Source organism: Petaurus breviceps, unplaced genomic scaffold (genome assembly GCF_028583685.1).
Source record: "Petaurus breviceps papuanus isolate PSGF00001 unplaced genomic scaffold, PetGlider_PUasm1.0 91133, whole genome shotgun sequence".
Classification (NCBI taxonomy): Eukaryota; Metazoa; Chordata; class Mammalia; order Diprotodontia; family Petauridae; genus Petaurus; species Petaurus breviceps.
This window is the reverse complement of record NW_027187419.1, coordinates 70,972,608-70,999,563: the sequence shown is the minus strand read 5'-3', so window position 1 is coordinate 70,999,563 and position 26,956 is coordinate 70,972,608. Positions and strand designations below refer to the sequence as shown.

The following is a 26,956-nucleotide window of genomic DNA, read 5'->3' as shown; positions in this document are numbered from 1 at the left end:
ATGACTGGGCCACTAATCTTCTAAATTAGCTCATTCCATTTCTAGACAAATCTAGCAATACCGAAGTTATTAGGTTTTCCCCTCCTCTTAACTGAGATTAAATCAAACTCTCTCAAGTTTCTACTCATCATTTCAACAACTGCTGTGGTGATGAGCAGAAAAAATATACTATCATGTCAATATAATAGCCCTTTAAAAACCTAAAGAGCTTTCTTCTTTTTTATATTTTAATTTTTTTAAATGAACAAATTTTCTCTCTCCTACCTCCTTGAAAGGAAAGATAAATACAGTCAAGCAAAACAAATTTCAACACTGGTCCTGTCCAAAAACATGGCCCTGTCCATCTTAAATTCACAAAGATAAACAATTTTGAAAGACTGAAGTCTGATCAATGCAATGAGCAACCACAATTCCAGAGGACAGAGGAAAGACTACCTTCTTGTGACTAATTACCGTGTTTCTCCGATAATAAGACACTGTCTTATTATTTTTTTGGACAGAAAAACACCAGAGGGCTTATTTTCAGGGGAGGGCTTATTTTAATGAACACTGACAGCAATTTTAATAAACAGGTAAATGTGAACAAAAAAATGTAGCTTTATTCAATAAGCAAATCACTGGGGAAGAACAGGATGACGCGCTCACTGCTGCAGCTCTGACTGGATGCAGCTCGGAGTGCGTTTCAGGGGGGGAGGGGATGGTGCATACAGAGGGTACCATAATGTAGCGTGTAGCGCAGGGGATCACCTTCACTACAGTAGCAATCTCAATAGGGCTTATTTTCGGGGGAGGGTTTATTTTAGAGGAATCTTACACAGTAAGGGGGGGCTTATTTTCGGGATAGGTCTTATTATCAGGGAAACACAGTATCTCAATTTATTTCAAGTAATCCTTGAAAGGAATGCTACCTAAAACTCTCATAATCCTTGCAGACCTCCTTTGGGCATGCTAAAATTTGTTTGTGCCATTGCAAAAATAAACAACCCAGAATTAAATATGATATGCTAAATGTACTCAGCAAATAAGAATTTATTAAGGACTTACTATGTGTAAGGAACTGTGCTAAAACCCCAGGAATACCAAGAAAGGCTTTAAAACAGTTCCTTCTCTCAAGGAGCTCACATTCTAATCAGGGAAAATAACAATACAAAAAAAAATATGTTCCAAAAAATATACGGTGTCCCAAAAGTTTTTGTGCAGCTTTGAGCTTATACATACCAGACAAATTGGGGATAATCTCAGAAGGAAGCCACTAAGATTAAGGAGAACTGGGAAAGGTTTCTTTTAAAAGGTAGAACTTTAGCTGAGATTTGAAGATAGAGAAGCTAGAAAGTAGGGATGAGAAGGCAGAGCATTTCATGGATGAGGGACAACCAATGAAAATGCCCAACCATGAGATATAATATTATGTGAAAGAGATGGAGCCACCCCAAGCACTTTGTAATTACTTTCTTCCTTAAATGCTTTATAAAAAAATCTGCTAAATAAAGCATTTTTTTAAAAAAGCATACTAGAATTCTGATAGAATTTGAAGCATAGTGGCCTAGTATTTAAAGGCTACACCCTTATACTTTTTTGAAAAAGGACATTTTTCTCTTTTCCAATTCTGTAGCACATACATGTTCAAATACTAAGACTTTAGTTTTTCCTAATTATACTGAGCTGTATAATTCATACAAGTGAAATGAAGTCATTAAAAGCACAAATGCTAACCATTTGTGTTCTATTCATCTTGACCTAAATATCATATTTCACTGCAGAAAAAACCACAAGGAAAATACAACTAGGGGGCAGCTAGGTGGTGCAGTGAATAGAACACTGGCCCTGGGGTCAGGAGGACCTGAGTTCAAATATGGTCTCAGACACTTAACACAAAAACTAGCCGTGTGACTTTGGGCAAGTCACTTAACCCCAACTGCCCTCCAAAAAGCAAAAATATAAAAAAAAATTCAAATAGGACAATGTCATCTACAAACAAGGACATCTAAAGAACTGCAGCATCTACAGTATATACCTCTTCAAATTAGATTCTTAGCTGAATCTAGTTATTATTCAGTCATTGTCAGTCCTGTCTGACTCTTCATTACCCTACTTATGGGGAGGGGTCGAGGGGGGGAGTTTCTTGGCAAAGATACTAGATTGGTTTGCCATTTCTTTCTCCAGCTCATTTTATAAATGAGGAAACTGAGGTAAACCTGGTTAAGTGACTTGTACAAGGTCACACAGCTAGCAAATTTCTAAGGCCAGATTTAAATTCAGGAAGATAAGTCTTCCTGACTTCAGGTCCAGCACTTAATTTATTGCACCACCTAGCTGCCATTCATATTTTGCATATATTTTGTATTTACTTATCTATCTATGTACATGGATGTGTTCTTCTCCTTTTCTCTTCCTAAAAAAGGCAAGTAGGAATTCTGGCCTCTAGGCTTATTGCTAGCATCTTAGCATTAGAACAAATACTGGATGAACTTGATTGAATACTAGATTTCTTATTTTAAACTGGAAGCACTTGGAAGTTATATTTTATTTCAGGATTTCAAATACTAAATTAGTGCACTAAGCTCTTTCCCCAAACATTCTAATGACACTATCATTATTAAATCCATTTTTATACTCTACTAAAAATTTAGTTGCCCAGATACACTATCACTTTGCCTTGCTCCCACCTACCCCCATACCATGAGAACTTCTTGCTCTCATAATTTAAAATATTCCATACAAGACTTGTCTCTAGGAACTTACCTAGAGCATAAGTTATTTCACAGGAGGGCAAGGAAATTGTCGTGTTTATCTTTATTTCTACCAAAGCCTAGCTCAGTATACACCGCGCAGTAGATGCTGAATAAATGTTTAAGTAGAGAGAAGTTATCTATCACCTTTGCCTTCAGAAGAATTATCTTTCCTTAGGAAACTTATTCCCTTTTCTCTTTTTCCCAGAATAAGACATCATATTGCTAAATGTTGAAATATAGTTAAAATGTTGAAATTTTCAAATAATTAAAACTTTGCTTTTAGGAGAACAAGCATTACCATAAAATCTGACATCAATTTTCTATAAAGCATATTAAAGCAAATATGCATATTAATATCTTTTGACTTAATTTACTAAAAAGTATATATTTCCAAGGATGCAATCTGAAGACATAAAATGTTTTCTATCATATTCCTCCCCCTCACCCTCCATCAACCACCAACTACTATAGGCATCCACTGTGAAAAGGCAAATTGTATTTAAAATTATTCAATGTTTCTCTATTTTTTTCTGAGATTATGTCACCACATCAGCTTTGACTAGTGCTTACTTAAAGTAGATTATAATTTTATTAAACCTTTATAATCAGAATTCTGATGTCACATATGAAGGGAAGTGAGATTCACTAAGAAAATGTTGGGTGTCTGTGAGATTTTCAATGGAAATTTTGAAATCTAAAGTTACAATCAAAAATTCTTCTTGGAGAACTTTTGCTACGAAAACAAACGAAATACCCTTTCCATTTTACTGAAAAATTCTGAAAATCTTCTTTATTTCCAGGGATATTACATAGGTGCAAACTTACACTTGCTGGTTCCACCAATATATTTCAACCAACCAATTGTTTCCTAACCAAATTAGTTCAGGAACGAATGCTCTAGGCAGCCCTTAAAATAGGGTGGAATGAAGCAAACTACTCCCTATAGCTTATTTCAGCTGCAGAACCAAGTCAATAATCTCATCTAATTCACTGACTTTAAGTTTTGATTATTCTACAGAAGTCTACATATGTGAAAACAGGGTTTTTCAGTTTCATTCCTACCTCTGAGAAACTACATGTTTAATTTGCCATTCAAATAATATATTTTCCCAATTCGTAATATTTCACATACATGTAAAGTAACTAGGTTTAAAAAAAATTTGCTTGGGAGTCTTGGAAATAAATGAATGTCAATTCACATCACTGTCAACTTAGAAAAAAAATTTCTTTGACAGTAAAATATTAACAGACTGTCTCATAATTTTTGTCCTTTTATACATTAGGATATCCTGTTCATGTAAACACCTTTTTAAAATATTGGAAATGCCTCTAGCTTTTCCCCATTACATATAATGTTTGCTGATGGTTTTGGATAGATGCTACTTATTTTAAGGAAGATGCCATTTATTCCTATGCTCTCTTGTGTTTTTAATAGGAATGGGTGTTATATTTTATCAAAACAATTTTCTGCATCTATTGAGATAATCATATGATCTTTGTTAATTTTGTTGCTGATATGGTCAATTATGCTGATAGTTTTCCTAATATTGAACCAGTCCTACATTCTTGGTATAAATTCTACCTGGTCATAATATATTATCCTTGTGATAAATTGCAGTAATCTCTTCAAATTCTGATCTGCTTATATGCTAATATACCCAAATGGAACATAAGCTTCTTGGAGGACTTTTTATTTTGCCTTTCATCTTGTCCCAATACTTTTGCACACAGCAAGGCTTAACAGACACTTATGGATCAGATGGGAATGAATTCTCAAAGAGAGACATAGTGCACATATGGAATCCATATATGGAATCCTTAGTAACCAGAAAGGTAAAGCTATCTATCAATGGTAAACCTAACTTGTTCCTCTATTTGTGCATGCAATACAGGAAAGAAAAAGAAGACCAAAGTATATGGAATACTTGGAGGCATTTCTTTTATGGAGCTACATATTTTTGTGGAATTAGATAAGTTATTGACTAGAAATTTTAATTTTTTACTTGATTTAACTTTAGAAGGTAGAATTAAAATTATATATGGTATTTAAAATAGCAAAATTATTATACTTTAAATCCAGATAAATAATTTAAACATCATCTTTACTTTTATAAAAGGAGCCGTCCTATGGATCAGAAAAAAATTGCACATAAATGGACAAACCAAAAGAAATAGCAAGAGGATAGTAGAAAAAATAAATACTAAATTGTAATTAGGAAGCAGATCTGTTACTTCACTGTATCATCTATTCCCCTCTCCTTTAGGCTTTTAAAGACCTGAATGGGAGAATGAAGGTAATAGTCTTGCTTACTTGTAAGAGCCCTTCCAACTCTAACATGGTAAAACTGTGTGCCTTTCTTAAAACAAGTAAACTAGAGAAACCATTTAGATATTACATCATATCTGAAAATCTCCATTTGTTGGCATGTGAAAAGAAATAAATAATTTAATAGTGTTTATGATGGACTACAGGGCAAGTTAAAAACTATGTTTACTCTTATACTACCTAATTTGCACCATATAAAATTCCACCAATTTCTAGATAATAAATTACTAAAAATAAATCATGTCCTTACAGCACATGCCTATAATTGTGCCTCAGTCCTTGAAAGCTTTTGGCTTTTAGTAAATATTTTAGTGGCAAAAAAACAGAACATAATAAAAATGGTCAAAAGGTCTACTTTAATAAATATTACCACAAATGTTCAACAGAAACATAGGCATAGAGCAAGAAATGTCAACCTGTCAAGGATATATAGTTAATACAGATTTCAACTACTTATGCAGAGAAAACATACATCAATAAATCAAACAATAAACATTTATTAAGTTCTCTCCAAGAGCCAGACACTGTGCTAAGCACTAGAGATATAAGAAAGAAAGCCCCTGCCCTCAAGGGGTTCACAATCTAATGGAGGAGAAGACATGAAAACAAATATAGAGAATTCTGGGAAGATGGTAGAGCAGGTCAGAAAACTTTCTGCTATTCAAATTTCCTCCACAAAGAAAAAACCAAACAAACCCAGATCATCATTTTAGAGGGAATATGGAGCAGAAAAAAATAAACAAAAGTCAAAGTAAAGCAGCTCTCCTCCTGATCCAACTTGAGAAGATACCAGCAAAGACCTTACTTAACTCCAGCGGAAGAGTATTCAGCCCCAGTGAAGCATATATACCTCCAGGCCAACTCAACAGAATCAACAAACAAGTCCTGAGGGTAGCTGAATTGAGAAGCAATCTCAGCCTTAAAAACTTTCACCTCCCAGACAGTATGGGGGTCTGAATACTGAGTAGGAGAAGACTGAAGGACATTCCATTGTTAAGGGATGCCAAGCACAACTGTGCTAATCAGACACATGCTAGGCTGAAGCTGCCTCTGGGGGAGAAGGACTCAGCATATACCCACTGAGTGCAGTAGCAAAGGGCAGGGACCCTGTTGGCTGTGGGAACCTGCAGTACAGCAGAGTGTCTGGTTTCAGTTCCAGGGCAGAGAGGACAACTGTAGTTTGCAGCCACCTGAGAAAATGCATGGAGCAAGGTCATTTGCCAGACAGTATGGCTGAGGGCCCTAGCTATGGCTCAGCAGTGGAGAGGAGAGCTCAAGATTGGGCCCTAAGACAGACCTCAGGAAATAACATTAAGAAGAACCTGATGCTTGGGGCATCATTCCCAGTACCTTGGGACTACAACTTCATTATGCTAATAGCTACTAAAACAACAACAACAACAACAAAATAAAACAAAAATAAATAAAGAAAAATGAGTAAGCAAAGGAGAAAGAACCCAACCATACTTAGCTACTGTAGGGATAGAGAAGATCTGGGTTCATATTCAGAGGAATATAATGTTTCCTTAAACTTGATTTCATTATTTTTTATTTCATTTCCTGCATTTTTTTTTCTAAAAATAATTTCCCCATAATTTTCTTCACTTTATTTCTATTCTAAACTTTTGAGTCTTTGATGCATAGCCCTTAACCTTATTTGGTCATATCTTAAGTCTTTATATTCCTCATAGAATTAAGAATATGAAGGTGGTTAATTTTAGATTCCCTCTTCTAAAAATTTCTATGTAGATCTTGTAGATCTATCCCCTTAACCCCCTTTTTCTATTCTGTCTCACTCTTAGAAAGAGTTCCTTCAAGTTATAGAGAGGATTTTGTCCCATGGTAGGAATATTTGTATATACCTGGTTGTTCAATGCATTATACTCTTCTGTAGACTCAGAATACATTATTCCATTACCCCTAACTACTGGGTGAAGAATAGTCTTGTGTTAATTTAAATTTTCTTTCCTTTATTATTTGAAGATTTCACACTCCCCCCAACCCCCAATCACTTTAAGAATTTGTAGTCACTGGAATTGTTAAACTTAAACACTATGTATCTTAGTATTTGCAGCATCCATTCCCTCCAAACCTCCAGAGGCAATCTGTGGAGTCTTTAGATTGATATTTGTTTTCTGCATCCAGAAGTTCGGAGTAGCTTTTCTTGTATAATTACCTTCATTATTTTGTTCAGGCTTCTTCACTTACCATGCTCTTCTGGGATACCTATGCTTAAATTTGACTCTCTAGAATCTGTCTTTGAAATGAACATACTTCCCTGGTATAAAGATCAGATTTTCTTTTAATATTATTAAATTACCTTTTACTTCTCTTCTTTTAGACAATTGTTCACTTTGTGTATTGGCATTCCCATTCAATTTTTATCTCTTTTATTTCTTTGGTGAGACATGTAGTGTATTCAAGTTTCTCTATTCTACTAATCATTTCTTTTGTGCAGCTAATAAATTCTGCTCTCACAATTTCTTTTAAACCATCGGGAACATCCCGCTGTGATCCATTCTGTCTTGGGCCTCATAAGGTATTGATCCATTTCCCTTTGTCTTGAAATATTTATTGATAAATTCTGGACTTGTTTAGCTGATCTAAAGGCCATAATCCTTTCTGTTATTAATATCTTTTCTGTTATTTTATCTACTTTTATTCAAGGTCTTCAATTAAATGTTAATACTCCTGAGAGCTTTGCTAACTTCAGTTTTTTTTTTTTCTCATATTCCCCTATCACTCACTTCTGATTCCTTCCCTTTTAATAGTAGTAGTTTCAGTTTGGGATGGACTTCAAAGCCTTCTTAGTCTCCTCCCAGGCTGGGCCATTCACATTTCACAGGCCTCAGTCTCTGCCTCAGGTGCTTTTTGGGGGGAAAGAACAGGCCCTAGCTAAATTACATACTTCTCACTTCAATTTAGTAGAATAACACAGAGCCACACATGTGTCCTACCCAAGTTCTCTGGTTAACCACTGTTGTTTAGATGCCACTGAATACATTAACAATTAAGGATTTGTTTTCTCTGTCGTTAGTTCACTGAGTTATGAACTCATTACAATTTTTGGTGACTTAAAATAAAATTCCTTTACATCTTGTGCATAATTCCAGTTTTGGAAAGGTTGGCAAGGTTTGAGAGGTCATAAAAATTGGAGAAAATGTCTAGTCCTCCATCTTGTTGGTCTTACAATCCTCAATTATCTCTTCAATATCAAATGTCATGATGATACTCAAGACTTTATCAAGTCCCTCAGTTTCTTCTCAGCTCTGACTGAAGGACTGAATGGCGGAGCAATATGTTCCTCCCAATGCCTTAATAGAGATCTCAGAACTTAGCAGGTGACTCCATTTCCCATAAGACTTAGTTTCCACTCCAAGGAAAAGCATGCTGCCCACATCCCCCATTTCAGCTTCCTTTTTATTTTCTTCCCCAGTTAATTTATAAGCACCTTGAGGACAGAAGTTATGTTTCTCTTTCTTATTTGAATCCCCAGCACTTAACTCAATACCTGGCACATAGCAGACACTTAATACTTACTGAATTGAAATGAATATTCATTGCTTATGGCTAAGTTTTGACAACATAATAAAAATGACAATACCAGCTAAATTAATTTATAGTGTTGTATCAATCAAACCACCAAAGAATTGTTTTGTAGAGGTAACAAAATTCATCAGGAGGGAAAAAACAGTGAGAATATCCAGTGAAATGTGGAAAAAATAATCAGATCTGCCTCTCTTCTTTCAATATGTAACACAAACAACACCTTCATTTCCGAATACCCTCCAATGGCTAGTGCTCTCTCTCCCTAATAGTCTTGTACTAATTTATATTTGTTTCATAACATGTATTTATATGTGGTATCTCTCCCCATAGAATGAAAGATCCTTGAGAGGACAGATTGTCTCATTATTTTAAATTTTAAAGACAAGAGCCTAGATCAGCTCCTGGTGAAAGCAGGAATTGATGCCTGTTGATTGATTTACTACTGACTCCAGGTCAAAAATGATGCCTGTTGGATCTGATGCCTGTTGATTTATTTATTATTGACTCCAAGTCCAGCACTCTTAAACATCATGCAACAATGCCTCTCACCAAAAGTAACACAAGAAAGAATGGCTGGTGAAATCTGTGGTAGTTTCTAGAGAAGAAATATTGAACATTACAGATCAATAATATCCTAAAACTTAACCCTTCAGAATGATTAAAAGAGAAAATTATCATAAACAAGTATTATAAGGGGGAAAAACCAAAGCCTCTGAATGCTTGAAAACCAAACACTAAAATATACTTAGTAAAATCACTGAAATGTCTGCTTTAAAAACCATATAAATTGTGGGAGCTTTTGGGGGAGAAACAAAGGACATAATGGCTTGCATTTAAATGGCATTTTCTGGCTTACAAATATCTCTGCAAATATTATTTCATTATGGGAGGTAGGTGCTATAATTGTCCCAGTTTTACAGAAAAAGGCATACAAAGTTTATATGACTTTGCTCAGGGTTAAATAAAGCTACTCTCTGAAGTATTTTTTTTAACTCAATTCTTCATAATTCCAAGTTCAGTGCTCCATCCACTGTACCACCTACCTCCCTCTATATATCACCATAATAGTGTAACAAAAAACTGACCGAAATCTTCACTGAACACAATCCTCAACATACCATTCCTTCATTCAACAAAGCATTTATCCGTACTGTGTATTTCCAAGGCAATATTAACCTATATGCTGAGATAACATTTAATAATATATATTGTATAAATAAAACATATGTTGTAATATTGTACTTACCTAATCCTTTAGGAGTAATGCCACTGCTATCAGCAGGATTAATAACCCAATAGTAATATTTCAATGTGTGCATTAGCTGTAATACTGTTCCAACTCTGCGTATGGTAGTATAGATGGTAGCAGTTCCAATAAATTCAGCAGATAAATAGGTATACAAAGAAAGTTGAACCTAATAAATAATATATAATATGAATACCTAGGAATTAATGGAACTAAAAGGACAAGAATTAATAGCAAATGTTACAAATGTTCATTTTATTTTAGGTTAAATATACATACTTTTACATATTAAAATTTAAATATTAAAATGTAAAATTTATTAATGAACAAAATATTTATTTATTCCCCTAATCCCCTTCAAAATATTCAATTTTCCTTTTATACAATCTCTGTTCTGCTATAGTGATTGAGTTATTTCCATCACATTAATCTACTAAAATTCATTTGAACATTCTCCCATGGCTGGATTTTTTCCCTCCAATTTTTTTATAATTACAAATAATACCACTATATCAGTCTTTGAAAAGATGTTCCTCTCTTTCCCCCCTCAACAACTATTTTGGGGCAAATTTCCAATAAATGAATTAGTGACAAAAAAGTAGGGGGGAGGGAGGATGGTAATTATTACTATTTATCACCAAATTGCTTTCCAAAGAATTCTACTGTTTTTCAGTTCAACAGCCATAACAGTATATGTGTTTCTATGAAAGTTATAAATATTAAATTTAGTTCCTTTAATTTTTTTTGCCAAGTGGAGGCCTATGAGATGGTACCACAACCTTGTTTTAACTGTGCATTTCTTCATTAATGAGGACAAGCTTACTTTAAATAAGCTAACTAACTACTACTAACTAATAACTAATGACTACTAACACTAATGAGTTTCTTTCTGAAACTGTCGTTGTTTCATTTATTCCTTGAAGATTAGGAGCTTATAGGAAGGTCTAAATCCATTTTTCCACCAAAATGCTAGACTATATTCCAGAACATATTTTGTTAACTAGTGAATCATTCCCTCAATTTTTATTTTCTATACTTTTATTGAAAACTATTCTTTTGCATATATTTGGTTGGATACTGGTTCTTGGATGAAGTTCTCTATATTTTGTTAGTACCAGATAAATTTTGATGACAATAGTTCTATGATATGTTTTAAAAAGTAGTGTGTTTTTTCCTTTATAGGACTGCTGATCCAGTCAGTCCACTGTATACATTTATTAAGCACTTACTATGTGCCAGGCATTGTACTAAATGCTAGAGATGCCAAGAAAAGAGAAAAGACAATCCCTGTTCTCAAGAAGCTCACAATCTAATGGGAGAAACAACATGGAAACCACTGTGTGCAAATACACAAATGCATATATGTGTGTGTATGTGTGCATGTATGTATGTATATGTATGTATATGCAGGATAAAATGGAAATAATGAAAAGAGGGAAGGCGCTATAATAAAAGAGAATAGGGAAAGATGTCTAATAGAAGGTAAAATTAAAGCTGGAACTTAAAGGAAGTCAAGTGGTGGAGATGAGGAGGAAGAGCATCATCCCATTCATTAGATATGGTCAATGAAAATGCCCAGAGTCGGGAGTTAGGGTATCTTGCTCAAAGGAAAGCAAGGTCAGGATCACTGGATCACAGAGAGTTTAGGATATAAGAAGACTAGAAATGAGATAGGAGAGAAAGATTATAAAGGACTTTAAAAGACAAAAAGGGGGGTTTTATATTTCATCTTGAAGGTAACAGGGAGCCACTGGAAGTGGTTTTAATATGCCGGAATCTGCATGGGGAAAAGGGAGATATGTGACATAGTCAGAGGTGCACTTCAGGAAGTCGAAGATGGACAGGTGTGGGATCAACTTGTGTCAGGCGTACAAATTAGCAGGCAACTACAACAGTTTAGGCATGAGGAGATTAGAACCACATCAAGATGATGGCACAGTCAGAGGAAAAAAGGGGATATATATGTGAGAGTTGTTACAAAAGTAGAACTGACAGGCCTTGGCAACAGAATGGATACAGGGGATAACTGAGAATAAGTCAAGGATGACATGTAGCTTGCAAGTCAGTATGACTGGGAGGTTGGTGGTGCTATAGACAGAAAGAGAAAAGTCAGGATTACAGAGTCATTTGTGGGAGAAAGATGAGTTCAGTTTTGAACCTGCTGAATTTAGGGTTTCTACAGAACCTCTAGTTTAGAGTTGGATATGCACATCTGGAGGTGAGCAGAGAGATTAGGGGCCAGACTGAAAAATGTGAGAATCTTCAAGAAACATGATAATTTAATCCATGAGACCTAATGAAATTAACAAAATAAATAGTAGGAGAAAAGACCTCAGGAGAAACCCACTTTAGGAGAAGGGGAATATTCTGCAAAAGAAACTGAGGAGAGGTCAGACAGGTAGGAAGAAAACCAAAAAAGAGAAATGTCACAAAAACCTAGATCAAGAAGAGAGAGAATGACAGTGTCAAGAGGTCAACCTTCACAGAGGTCAAGAAGAATGAAGGCTGAAAAAAGGTCATTCTATTTGGAAATTAAAGAGATCACTGGTAAGTCTGGAGAGATCAGTTTCAATTAAATAATGGATGACTGTAGAGAGTTAAGAAGAGAGTGAGAGGAAAGGAAGTGAAGGGATGTGTTGAAGATACCTTTCTGAGGGAATTTTAACAACAAAATGGAGGAAAAATATGGGATGATAATCAGCAGGGATGGAAAGATTAAGTGATAGTGACTTGAGGATAGGAGATTTTTGTAGGCAATGGAGAAGTAGTCAGACAGAGAGACTGAAAATAAGTGAGGGAGTGGGGGGGTGATAAAGGGGATAATCTGCCAGAGAAAACAGAATCAAATGGGATCCAGAGTTGAAAGGGACCCTGAGAGATCATCTAAACCAACCCACTGATTTAAGATATTACAAAACAAGTAAAATTCAGATATGTTCAAAGCATGTTACTTTTTAAATATCTTAGTTGTTTTATTTAACCTTAATTTTTTTACATTAGAAATAGACAATATTTATACTAAAAATAAACTTTTTATTGAAATATTTAAGTAAAAAGAATAAAATTAATAATGTTATATAAACTATAACAATAGAAATGATCAAAAGTGTATGACAAAAGGCTAGAATAATGTTTTAAAGATAGGGAGAGCAAGCATTTAGAACAGGGGGGAGGCCCCAAGGCCTCAGGTTTCCCACCCATCATTCACACCAACATGCTCTGGCAATGCCTAAATACATCTTTTTCTCCTAACACCACACATTGATGAGCATAAAAGTTACTTGACATGCAGCAGAATGCAGAGCACTAGCAGCAAGCTTATATTCAATTCCTACATTAGTGTTTTGCATGTAATAAATCACCTCTAGACCTCAGCTAGTTCATCTGTAAAGCAGATGGTGAAGCCCTGTTACCTTATAGAACCACAATGAGGACAACCTCTTAAAAATTTTGAAGAGGGGGGCTAGGTGGTGCAGTGGATAAAGCACAAGCCCAGGAGTCAGGAGGACCTGAATTCAAATTTGACCTCAGACACTTAATACTTACTAGCCATGTGGACCTTGGGCCAGTCACTTAACCCCAATTGCCCTGCCTTCCCCCCTCCAAAAAAAATTTTTTTTAAAGAATTATAAGTGTGAAGATTTAGAAAAAGATGGAAAAGCCATTTCCAGTCAAGGCAACCCAACTGATTTTTGGACAATTCTCAGTGTTGGAAAGGTTTTCCTGATATCAAAACCTATGTTTGCCTCTTAGAAACCTCCACCAATTACTTCTAGTTCATACCACTGGAGTCAAAGAGAACAAATCTAACTTCCATTATACCTAAGAGATAATACCTACCTCAAAGGCACTATAAAATTGGGTCAAAAGACCTCAATTCCTTGAGGCTAGGAATTATACTATTTCTCTCTTTGTCTATCTCCAGGGCCTGTATTAATCCCAAGCACATAGGCATTTAAAAATATTTTTAAAACAGAAAAATGAATTGTACATTTATGAATTTAGTCACTCATAAACATACAATTATGTTAAAAATTTTAGTTTCATTTTTAAATGTTTTTGTTCCGAGAAACTTTAAGATAATATAAAATATCACTGTGAATTTTTTCGTTATATTATAAATGGTTGCTCATTAAGTCCCTAAATTATGTATGAAGATGCTGTTTGTAACCACAAAATAGCTTTACATACTGCTCCATCGCCTTCAAAGAGCACTGCTGCAACTACTGCTGGGGCCACCACCTCCTCCTCTTCATTTCTTCCTAAGATTGATGCAGTATTTTAAAACTGAAAATTCATTTCCTTACAATGTTGCTATAGTTGCTTTGGTAGTTAGATTTTCTTTTTGTTTGTTTGTTTTCTTTTGTTCTTTCTCTTTTTAAAAAAATGTGCTAGAGGAAGTATTTAAACTCAGATTTTCCTGACTTTGAGGTCAGATCTGTATCCACTAAAATTCCATGGTTGCCATTTTACAAATATGAAAATTAAAGTTCAGGGGCGGCCAGGTAGCACAGCAAGTAAGAGCACCGGCTCCAGTGTTGAGAAGACCTGGAGATCGAATCCCAGGCTCAGACACTTAGCACCCACCCAGAAACACCTGGCCGTGTAACCTTGAGCAAGTTACTTAACCCCAATTGCTTAGGGGCGGCCAGGTGGCTCAGCGAGTAAGAGCACTGGCTCCAGTGTTGGGATGACCTGGAGATTGAATCCCGGGCTCGGGGGCTCAGCATCACACCCAGTAATAACTGGCCGTGTAACCTTGAGCAAGTTACTTAACCCCGATTGCTTAAAATAAAAAAAAATGAAAATAAAAAAAAAAGAAAGAAAATTAAAGTTCAGAGAAGTTAAAGGATTTATCCATGGTAACAGCATATTTGTCACAGCTGGTAACAGCAGAGATTGGATTTCAAAACCCACATCTCCTGACTTTAAGTTCAATGCTCTTTAATTTACCTCATGCAAGCCTAAAACACTAAATACATTTTCTCTTAGTCCAAAGAAGTACAAGGTTAAAAACAAACCATCTTCCTTTCCTTCAGAAAATGGAACTAGGTTGAAAAATAAATCTTCCAGGATAGTTCTTCTTGATAGACAGTATGACATACTGGGTAGAGATTTGCCCTGTTGTCAGCAAGGACTAAGTCTAACCCTGTCTGTGATATATACTGGTTATATGATAGGGGCCAGACCACTTGATCTCTCAGTGCTCCTAGTTAGAGAGGAGTTGCCTAAATAGATCAGTAGAGGTAGATTCCACACTAGTAATTCTAAAAACATGGAAGAAATCACAGACCCAGAGAAAAACAAAAATTCAATTCTAACAGCTAAAAATTATTTCAAAAGAAAATCATTTAACTTCATAAATTAAAATTAAAAGGTTATTAGTATTTTTGTTTGGATATTTTAATAAGAGCAACTCAAAGCTGTATCTTAAAACAAAAGGAATATGAACAAAATTAACCAAATACCTTTGCAGGGGTATGTATCCAGATAGCTGGGTTGAAAAGTATGTGATCACAAAGCTGCTTCAGTAATGGTGCTCCATGAGATAAACCATCAAGATACTTTGCAAAGGACAAAAACTGTTCCAGAACCGCTCTGGTTATATGAACCCTGGATGACTGAAAAAAATAAAAATCTTGTTAGAATTAAGTTTCTTTCTAGAGTATCACATTGGAAAATGTTGGACATAGTAAAAAAATAAGGCTTTGGTCACATACTAATATAGTATAATCCCATTAGGTTCTGTAGGAAGATCAGTTTAATCATTTTAATTTTATCAGCTATTTAAAATATTTTATTTGGTTACAGAAAATGCTGGAATCTAAATAAAATTATTTTTTGAGGTAGTTTGCACCAACTATTTCTAGGAATAATTTTAAATAAGTTCATTATATAAATAAGGTACTACACTCAGTACTGTTGAAAAAAGTGAAATAAGAAAGGTAAAAACAAAGTTTCATTTACAGTCTATAGAACTAAATGGTGAAAAAATATATTATGACTGAAGGGGATTCCCTAAATATGGGTTTTTATGATTAAATTAACATACCTTAATAATTAGTGACTTCAAAAAAAGGCAGGCATAGAAGACAGTTTAAAAAAAAGATTGGAAACCATGGCTAAGGAGTAAGAAACAAGAAGAGTACAAGACTTATAGATAAAGAAGCATCGTTTTTATACAATAAATCAATTTAATTTGGTGAATATTTATTAAGTGCCTATTAGGTGCTAGTCATTGTGCTACGGGCTGGGGATACAAAAAGACATTTTACCTCTGAATATGCCCTATTCTCTCTTCTGACACTGCCACCTTTCTAATGGAAACACTCAGCAACCTTGATTTCTACAACAGTCTGCTGGGTCAGCCTGCCTCAATACATTCTCTATTCATTCACTGAAGTGATTTTCCTAAAATGTAGGTTAGATCATTCTCAGACCACCCCCATCCCGTAAATAAATTCTTTTTGCCTCTAGGAGCTTGGAGGATGAGAGATAGTGAAGAATGCAGGATGACTCCTAGGTTGCCCTTTACAGTAATAAGGAAGGCTGGGGTGAGGAGATTTTAGGAGGAAAGATCACGAGTTCAATTTTGGATTTATTGAGTTTAAAATGTCTATTGGACATCTAGTTCAAGATGTCTGAAAGGCAGTTGGAAATATGAGACGGGAGGTCAGCAGAGAGGTTGGGATAGGAAAACAGATCTGAGAATCATCAGTAAAAATTATATCAAATATACTTTGAGAAAATAGGCGATGAACATGGCAAGCATCAAATAACTTTTGTTTAATGAAATTTATTATACATTTAACAGATATAAAATGAGTGTTAATGATATAGTCATCATTCCTAGATCCAAACTTGATCAACTTTTGGATCAAAATCTTTGTCTAATAAAAGTGAGAAAACAGTCAACTGAGGGTAGTCCTACCTGACCTATGTAAACAATATGTTGATGCTGAAAAATGGGCAAAAGAGCAACAAATACAGCTTTTCTTAAGGAAGTTAACCTAAACAAGGAGCCTAGAAAGTATGTCAACCATCAAATATTGTTTATTCTTAAAGATTACATAAATACCAAAGCTAAAGGAAAAAAAAATTTAGAATTTGAACTCTGGGCACTGGAAGAAAAAATTAAAAATAGGAGAGCTCTTGTAAAGATTTTTTATGATAAGCACTTTACTGTATCAATGCCAAGGGAACTAGCAGATTTAGACCCTAAAGGCCTGCATAAAAAAAAAAAAATAGAAATAGCACTTAATTGGTCAAAAAGCAAGTATGTACAATGGAAGCACATGCTAGAGATGACAAAATTTTGAGACTGTTGAGGAAGAGATGGATTATCAAAGTTTCTGAAAGAAGGTAAGAAGGTAACCTATCAAATACTTGGGGGGAAAAAATCTGGACGCTTCTGTTACCAAAACTAAACACACCACTAAGGATACAAAAAATAGCTTGTAAATTAGATATACACACTTTCTCATCTCTACCAAATTTTCATAAGAATAATCAACACATTCATCATGGGTATGCTTGGAAAAAGGCAATGAAAGGGAATGGGCAGGCTTCCATAAATGATATTCTATAGTAGGTCACATATTTAGTCACAAAATTGACAGAAAGCTATGTCAGATACAAGATCCAACTATGTTTATGGTAACAGTTGGTTGATGAGAGGAAAAAAAACAGTAAAATGAAGTCTTACATGCCACTTTCTACAGGAAACCTTCCCTAACCCCTCTAAAGTCCAATACTTTCCTTCTTTTAATTATTTCCTATTTATCCCAAAGATAAATTGCTATATACATACATACATATATATATATATATATATATATATATATATATATATATATACGTTTGCATGCTGTCTCCCCCATTTCATTGTCCAAGAACTATCTATTTCCTTTTTTTTTGTATGCCCAAGACTTAGTACCTGCCATATACTGGAGGTTTAACGAACACACCCAAGTTAACAATGCCTGTGTGCCAGGCATAGCACTTCATCAAGATACAAAGAAGCAAGAAACTAGTCTCTGCTCTAAAGTCTAAAGAAGCTCACATTCTACTTTGGGTAATAATATGTAAATAACTAAGTACAAACAAGATACATAAGGGATAAATTGGAGATAATATCTGAAGACACTAAGATTAAAGAGGATTGGGGTGGCTAGGTGGCGCAGTGAATAGAGCACCAGCCCTGTAGTCAGGAGGACCTGAGTTCAAATCCAGCCTCAGACACTTAAAACAAAAACTAGCCATGTGACCTTGGGCAAGTCACTTAACCCCAATTGCCCTATCCTCCCCCATCCAAAAAGCAAAAAAAAAAAAAAAAAGATTAAAGAGAGCTAGGAAAGGCTTCATAAAGAGGGTGAGACTTTAGCTAAAATTTGAAGCATGTTTCTCATTCATTTGTCAATATTAAACATAAGGCACAGAATAGAAAGACACATGCTTCCAAAGGTATTTCATATTTGCACATAGGCTGTCCAGCAGAATATAAAATAGATTTACTACTAAAAAGTAAGGTCCCTCCCCCTATGTTCCTTTTTCCAAATGACACTGGACTGGATTATATCATACCCTGAACAATGCAAAGCTTCCTAATGAAATCTGTCATCCCTCCACAGAGTTCAGCATACCCACCCACACAGGTAAAACCATTCTGACATGCACTGGATAAGAACCAAAGTGCTGGGGGGGGTGTGTCTGTGTGTGGGCGTGTGTATGCGTGCGTGTGTGTGTGTGTGTGTGTGTGTGTGTGTGTGAAGGACAGTGGACATGGACAATGAAAAGCTTGGTACAGAATGGAACAGTAGAGGGAAAAGTGGGCTAGACCACCTTTATGAAACTGCTCAGTACTTTTAACAACCCCAAGATTCTCCCAGACACAAAAAGCCTTTGTCAATATTCTGCTGGTATTTCTGTATGGGGACAAATCAAGGAAAACCTATCTCTGAAGAATTAAAATTAAAATGGGGGCAGGAGCAATGATTCAAACAAACAAAATATTATTAGCATAATGTGACATTTTTATCTCATCTAGCAGTTTCTTCCTCTGCACTAGAAAAAAGAAATCTTTTGCCTAAAGAAGAAAAATTAATAGGAAAAGTTTTTGGCACAAAGTTAAATAAATGTATTGGTTGATGCTATACTTCTGAAATCAAGGAAAGAGAGAAAGGCCTAAAAACGGTCATAATTTAGAAATAATGAATAAAAGTACTAAATTATGTAGACCTTAGGATTTCTTTTATTTTTTTTGTCTTTTGATTTAAACGTTTGCTCAAAACACATCTGTTTTGATGTGTTTAAATTGCTTAAGTTTAACTTTCTACAAAGAGATTATCTTTTGATAAATAAGAAGGAGGAAGGTCAGTCAGAAAGAGGGCAACATGACAGAATCATGATTCAAAAATAGTTGGAACCAAGATGAACTTTAACAAGGGAAAAATGTAAATCCTACATTTCTATATAAATCAAATACACCAGTATGAGCTGAAGAGAAATGTCTCAACAACAATTTATAATGGGAAATTTATCGTGGTTCTCTGAATTTCTCAGATTCATGCCTTTCTTTGTGGACTTGAAGTTTTCACGGTCCCTCCCTATCTCATTAAAAAATATTTTAGAGGTTAAAAATACACACAAAAAAGCAAAACTATTCAATTACATTAATATGCCACAATTGTTTGGTCACTCCCCAATCATAGGGCACCTACTTGTTTCTAAAACTACCACACAGAGTTCGACAGTAAACATTTGCTTTGATATGAAACCTGTCCTCTGGCACTGACCTCTTTGGGGTATGTGACCAATGGTGGAATTCATGGCACAAAGGGCATGAACAAGTTTTTTGACTGTTCTCACATAAATACAAATTACTTTCCAGAATTGTTAGACCAATTCAAATTTCTACTATCAGTATATTAGTATGCTTTTCCCCCATGGACTCTATTCTCATTAACCATTTCCATCTTTACCCAACATTAGAAATTTGATAAGTGTAAACATCAGAGTTGCCTGAATTTGTAATTTTCCATTTCATAGAGATATGGAGTGGCTAATTAATGATTTTGGCTGTGGATAGCTTATAATTCTTTCTAAAACAATATGCTTTGAGCACTTTTCTTTTTGGGAATATCTTTTTCTCTTATATATCTGTCAATTTGTTATATATTATGTATGGCAAAAATATTAAATGCAATGATTTCTCCACACTTTTAAATTTAGTTGCAAGATTGCAACAATACTAGTTGCACAGATTATGTTACTGCAAAAGCTTTTGAAATTTGTATTATAAAAATCATTGATTCTATTTCTGTGATTTCTTCTCTCCTGTCTTTGGCTGTAAATTCCTAAAACATGTCTCTTTCTAATTTTCCTATAGTATTTTTTATTATGGTATACACTTTTTACATCTGTATATCTCATCCATTTAACATAATACATTGCATATAGTACTAATCCTAAGCCTAGTTTCAGTCAAATTGCCTTACAAGTTTTCATAGCAGATCTCATCTAAAAGACTCCTTTCCCCACTAGTTTTTGTTCTTGGACTATTATGATAATATCCTCCGAGTGTTCATGGATAATTTTTCCACTGATCAAAATTTCCATTTTAGTGATGAATCTACATATCACTATTATTTTCATGTAATTTTATAATTGTTTTTTCTTCTATTATTACATATCTGTAAAACAACTAGACAGCGTTGATTAAAGAGAAATAAAGCAAAATAATTTTTATAGGATACTGTTACAATATAAACAAAAGTTATTACACATCTATTTAAGTACACTGTCCAATATCACAAATGCCTTTAACTTTTTTAACCAATAATCTTGAGCTCTTGTGGTTTATCTCCCCCGTCTCAAAAGTTATAGGTCAATATCAGCTTCCAATCATAAGCTTTTCCTATTTATACACTATCAAAAATTAAGTTACCAATATTTATTGCAGTCTTCTGTGAAATTACATTTACTCACAATATCACTTCTTCCAAAGCAAGTAAAATTAATAAATCAGCTCTTGTCTTCCAGATTAAAGCCTGATTTACAAACTACTTCAAATGAGAAGAATGCATCCAGACAAAAAATGTGAGCAGCTGACATTTATCCAAATAGGGTGTACTGAAATAAAACTTTAGTTCCATTTAGTGAACTCTCAATTTATGATTATATTTTCATTCATATGGTTATAAAAAGACAATTCTAATATTAAATTTTTAGCACACTGTTATTAAAGAGTCGAAATAAAATGTCTGACAAATTAGGCAATATATCCATATATAATTTGCTTGAACTATTTTTATGTTTTCATGATTTCTTCAAATTTAGATAATCCATAAATGCTTTCACTCTAAATATAAAGCTATCTGTAAAATAATCATTGGTGAATACTTTCTCACCAAAGTAAAACTTAAATAGAGAGGAACCTATCACTAATATCAAGTTACATACAAAGATCAGAACAAAAGGGAAAGAGGAAAGTTAGAAAACTTTCTGGCAAATATAGAACAAACATTGAGAATTAAACCTAAGTTATAGTACATGTAGCTAAATAGTGAATGTTTATGCATATATATTAACATAGCAATAATATAGAGAAAAAGGTGCCAAGTAATATAAAAATGTATATTTTAGATATATAAAAGTATATAAATGTCCAAATATAAAAATAAAAATTTCAGAAATTTATAGTCTTTTTATTTGATTTTATGATGCAAAGGTTAAGAGAAAACTAAAACAATGAAGTATGTTGATATATTATGAACAAAAATGTGATAAACAAAGTATTTTAGGAACACAATAGGATAAGCTTAAAACAAACTATACTGTATGAAACATGAAATAAAATAAATGAAATAACGTTCCTTTGTGAATTTGATTTATAAGATCCCTTTATTCAAAAATCTTTAATAACTCAAAATCCTAAGAGCACATGGCTCCAAATCTTATTTAGTCTGTCTACAACATAAAATGTGTGACTTTGTAAAGAAATATTTGCCTATGGATAGGAGAGAATAGAAAAAAAAATCAGAAGTATGTTCTACTTTCTATATTTTTGAAGCTGCAAAGTAAAAACCATTACTTACCTTCTCAAGTAGGTAACCAATGACTAGAAAGCCTTTTCCACCCAGCATCTGTTCTTGCATGGCCACTGAACTCTTCAGCAATTCAACGAGGAATGCCAAAAGAGTCGCACTGTATACAAAGTATAGTTATATAGATAATGAACAAAATTGGATTTCAAGTCAATTTCCATTTATACTATTATTTTATTAGAGAAAAGATGGTCAAATAACATTTAAAATCTAACATAAAGTTTATTTTCCCACAATACCTTTCATTAAAAACAAATATGAAAAAAATTACTTCCATTTTTTAAAAGTTTCTATCACAAACATTTTATATTAGATACAAACTGATTGTCCTGATGCCATGATCAACAAGGGGAATACAGAACTCTGACATAGATAAAGTCCAAATACACAAAGTTTACACACACACACACACATGTACACACACACGTACGCACGCACACAAATATACAGAGAGGTATACCCACTTTAAGCAAATCCAAATATATAAAACTCTGAATTTGTAAAAATAGCATCAGTGGTTGAATCCCTTTACCAAAGGCAACACTAAAGGCCTTCTTTAAAAATTATAAAATACCAATGTGTTTAAGATATAAGTAAAGACATGACTTTTAAAGAAAGCCTCTATTGTCTAAAATAGGATACATTATTAAAAGAGGTAGAGATCATATTATGTTACATTATATGCACATACATATATACATACATGTCTTATGTGCATTCATTTTAGCAAAGTATATGGAAAAATTAAAAAGATTTAAAAATGAAATGATTAGGTTTCAAACAAATGAAATGTACAAACATACCAAAAAAACCTTGTATTCAATAAATTTCATCAAGAAATGACTTAACAGATTAAGCAGAAAAAAATTTTTCAAAAAAATTGTTGACATATAAATGTATTAGGATCAATTATAAATGTTTTGATCCTTTATGCTCTTACCAGAGAATTATAAAAATTAGTAATTTAAAACAATTCACCAACATTCAATGTCCTACTTAAAATGTCTGTTTATTTCCATCAAATTCTATCAAGCTGACATTCTATATATTTGAGTCAAAGAAGCTAATTAATTTGGAAATTAATTTTCAGTTAACAGTTAAAATTTCTATGTCCCATAATCAACATAAAATGAAATTTTATTATAGGATGAAAGGTTGAAAATTATCCAAGAAATAAGACAAGTTATTAATTTTTCTCTCTAGTCATCCTAAATAAGAAAATATTGCATGTTGCTTTACAACTGCCACACAATGCACTCTGTTAAATTTGTGTTTAGTTATTATTAATCATGCTCAAAGTCAGACCTAAAATCAAAGGTAGAATTAACATCAAAATTAGGAAAATTATTAGAAAAGACAGAAAAGCTGATGATAGATTTAATATGGGTGAGATAAAAATATTATTGAAAAATCAAAGACTCCTTTACCAGAAAATAAAATTTTATATACAAGACAGCAAAAATATTAGCTGACCCTACATCATCAAACCACAAAAATTTAATTACTACACAATTTTGCAATTCAGTAATATTCTAGTAACTTTCTCCTTCCAAGTATTGATAGACTTTTCCCATAAAGACACAAATACTAAATAATCAAATTAAAGCTAATAAGGAATCACTTCCATTTAAAAGAAACAAGCAAAAAGGCAAGGGCACTTTACAAGTGTTAGCTTCTTAAATGTACCTAACACTTCTGTCTGACTGACTATAAAGATCAATAACACCCATAGCATGTAGATTGTATGATTTCCTAACCAATGCATGTAACTCAGAGAAATGTGAATTAGAGATTTTAGGGGCAGGAGGTGGAAGGAGGTGAATATAGTTCCTAAATATTAATATTTCCAAAAAGAAAGACAAGAAAAACCTCACAATGGTCCATCAAATAATTCAAAAAACTATATTGGATACTAGAGATGCCTCTCCTATGCAGAATCACTATAAAATTACAAGGATGTCATGGGTTTCCTCATTTTGTTTCATGACTAACTCTCTTCAAGCATCCAATAAATTAAATCTGACCTCCAAACACCATGGACTTTAATCACAAAGGAAAAAACCATTAATTTCATTATCTCTTATCCCCAAATCTTAAAACTTAGCTAGCTGGAATATTAAAGGACTTCAACATCAATTAAGTCAGCAACTAAAAAGACGAATGCATTTACTAAGTGAAATCTTTCAGAACTTATAGATGCAACCAATGGACATATTAGCAATACCATATCATTTTAAAGAACCTTCAAAATAGGCTTGAGTTGACATGGTGGGAGTAAAAGTAATTAGATGGCCATCTTCCAAGAGGAACATTTTCAAACAGAATTTAACAAACTTACCAGTAACTAAAATTCATCGGTTTGCTGCAGGGCTCACATTAAACTTGCAAAATTCTGTGTACTGCCATACAAAATTTTTCTCCATTCTTGCCTATTTCCAACTCCCCTAGATACAAAGGCAAATATAAAGGATACTTCAGCCCATTCCTATACTCCTACATACCACTTCCTGTCTAGAACACATCAGGTCATCTACTGAGCAACTAAATATATATACCAAATAACAAGTATCCACGTCAACCAGAACTAATATAAGCATAATCTAGCATTCTGTTGAAAAGTATAACAATACTGGGAACCAATCTGCAGTGATGTTTTATCTAAAACAAATAAAAATGTATTAATTCTTATGTTATAAATTTGCTAAACTTTTCAACAGACAGCACTATACTATAGTATATTCTTGAAATAAAAATAAATTCTGCTTTAGGAGTGCCCTTTCTTCTCATCTACCTCTTAAGGAATATGGATGGCACTGATAATCTAATACTAAAATTTTCCTTAAAATTAGTGAATCCTAAAATCCTTAACAAATTACAATTAATTTAAGAAGTAATATTTCTCTGAAATTTCACACTTTTAAAAGGAAGATTCCTTGAGAATCATCAAGGAGACAAAATGACAACCCTCCCCCCAACTTTCTTGTTTATTGCCTCTGTCAATAGCTCACTAGCCTATTATTCATAGAAACTATTACCTTCCTAGCATACATGCAAAATACTCAGAAAACATTTAGAAACTATGTATAAAAACAAGTTCTTCTAATTAAACTCTGAGCTGTATTTTGATGCTACAAAAAAACTAATAAATATGGATTCTTTAATAGTATTTAGGAATTACTTATGCAAAATTATTTTGTTTAATATAATTATCAATGAGAAATGACTAATAAATTATATACATGGTAACCATAATATCAAGAGCTTTAGGAAATGTTAACTTTTTATTCATTACATGAAACAAAATACTGTGAAAAACAATACATTTGGAAAACATTTTGTCTTAAATAAGAATAAATCAATAAGGTCATTAATAATATGAAGAAAGTATTTGCTAATGGACACAAAGTCTATTTAACTTGCTTTTTGTGGTGCAACTGGAAAGTACTATAAAGAGAACACTTCAATAAATGCTATATAATTTTAAAATGGAGAGAAACTCAGCAAGATGGATTCTGATATTTATGATCCCTCCTTTTTAAAGATATTTAGAAACTTAAAGTCATTTTTAAGGCTGGTAAAACCTAGTAGCAACAGATAAATGATCAATGAATTCTTTAAGAATAAAAAGTTTCAAAGGGAATTCAGACACTATAGGCAAAAAGAAGAGGGGAAACACAATAATGCTTTACTTTGGCATATGCAGAAGGTTCAATTCACTTTAGCACTAATAAATGCTTTAGAAAAATTGTTTGGTATTGAGAATGTATTTCACTTCTCTAGAACATGACAACGAAATGATCTGGGGAGTTACCTGATACCATCTATTCTACTCCCTACTAAGAGCAAAACTCTTTCTAAATAAAGATATCAGCAACAAGAAAAAGTCAGCATGAAAGAAAGCATGTTAGGTCATACAGACAATAATTCTTAACCTAATTACCCAAAAATCCTTTTGAAAATTTGTAAAATTTTGTTCTTTGACAGTTCAATAATTAAAAGAATGATTTAAAACAAGTATCGATAACCCTAGTTATAGGTGGTCCTCAATTTTATGAATACATCACAGGGGACCATATTGAAGACAATTATCTTAAAGCAATTCACTACCAGAGGAAATAGTTAACGCATTTGCTTTTGTAATCCTTTCTTTAGGCATATTAATGCTCCTTAACAGCAAGGCTTATTTTTTTTCCTTTGTATCCTTAGCACCAAGCATGGAGGCTGGCACAGATACTCTGAGATTCTAAGTCAAAGGGGTCAAACTCAAATAGAAAGAGATTCCTACTGACCCCTATACTGACTTAGAAAATCACAAATTAACATCATATTATACTGTATTTTTATTTTATTTTCTGAACATTTCCTAATAACATTTTAATGTAGTTCAGGCAAGTTTGACACCTCAGCTCTAGGCCCAGGCACTTTAATCTAGAAATTTAAAGGACTGACTGACAAGGATTCCATGGTTGCTGTCTTTTAATTCCAACCAGATACCAAACCGAATCCATGTTTCAGTAGCTGGTCAGAATGGTAACAATCTACAAAGGGATACTACATTACTTTTGCTACTGCCAAAACTGAGAAAATCAAAATTTATATAGTCTTGATATTACAATTAGGTAGGTTTTTTGCATCTCACAAAAACATTTATCGATGTACATATGCCTGCTATGCTGCCATGTTTTTAAAGTCAGCTGCTTTAACATGATGACAGACTGGATTTTTGAAAGTTATTCCAGGGGATCACAGGATTATAGAATCATAGACAGATTAGTGTTGGAGGGGATGTTAGATATCCTTTATCCAACACTTTCATGCTAAGTAACTAATTAAAAGTCCAGAGGAAAGTGATTTGCCCAAAGTCATATTGTTACTAAATGGGAAAAGTTGGGATGGTGTGATAGTAATGGCAATTAAAGATTCCCCTGTATTTGGCTTGGTTTTCAAATTGATTGTGTTAAAACCCAGAGCTTGTTAATCCCACCTGTGGGATGGACTT

General features: G+C 33.6%; 1 protein-coding gene across 3 annotated transcripts in view; it reads right to left on the bottom strand.

Moving 5' to 3' along the window:
* The window catches only part of NBEA (neurobeachin), an 809,664-nt gene that overhangs the window by 615,261 nt on the left and 167,447 nt on the right, over positions 1 to 26,956 (bottom strand). For all 3 annotated transcript variants that reach the window (XM_069079971.1, XM_069079972.1, XM_069079973.1), the window contains exons 11-13: positions 21,949 to 22,057; positions 15,322 to 15,474; positions 9,854 to 10,022 (exon numbers count right to left, since the gene is read on the bottom strand). In XM_069079971.1, the coding sequence (XP_068936072.1) occupies positions 9,854 to 10,022; positions 15,322 to 15,474; positions 21,949 to 22,057 (431 nt within the window). The remainder of the gene's footprint in view (positions 1 to 9,853; positions 10,023 to 15,321; positions 15,475 to 21,948; positions 22,058 to 26,956) is intronic.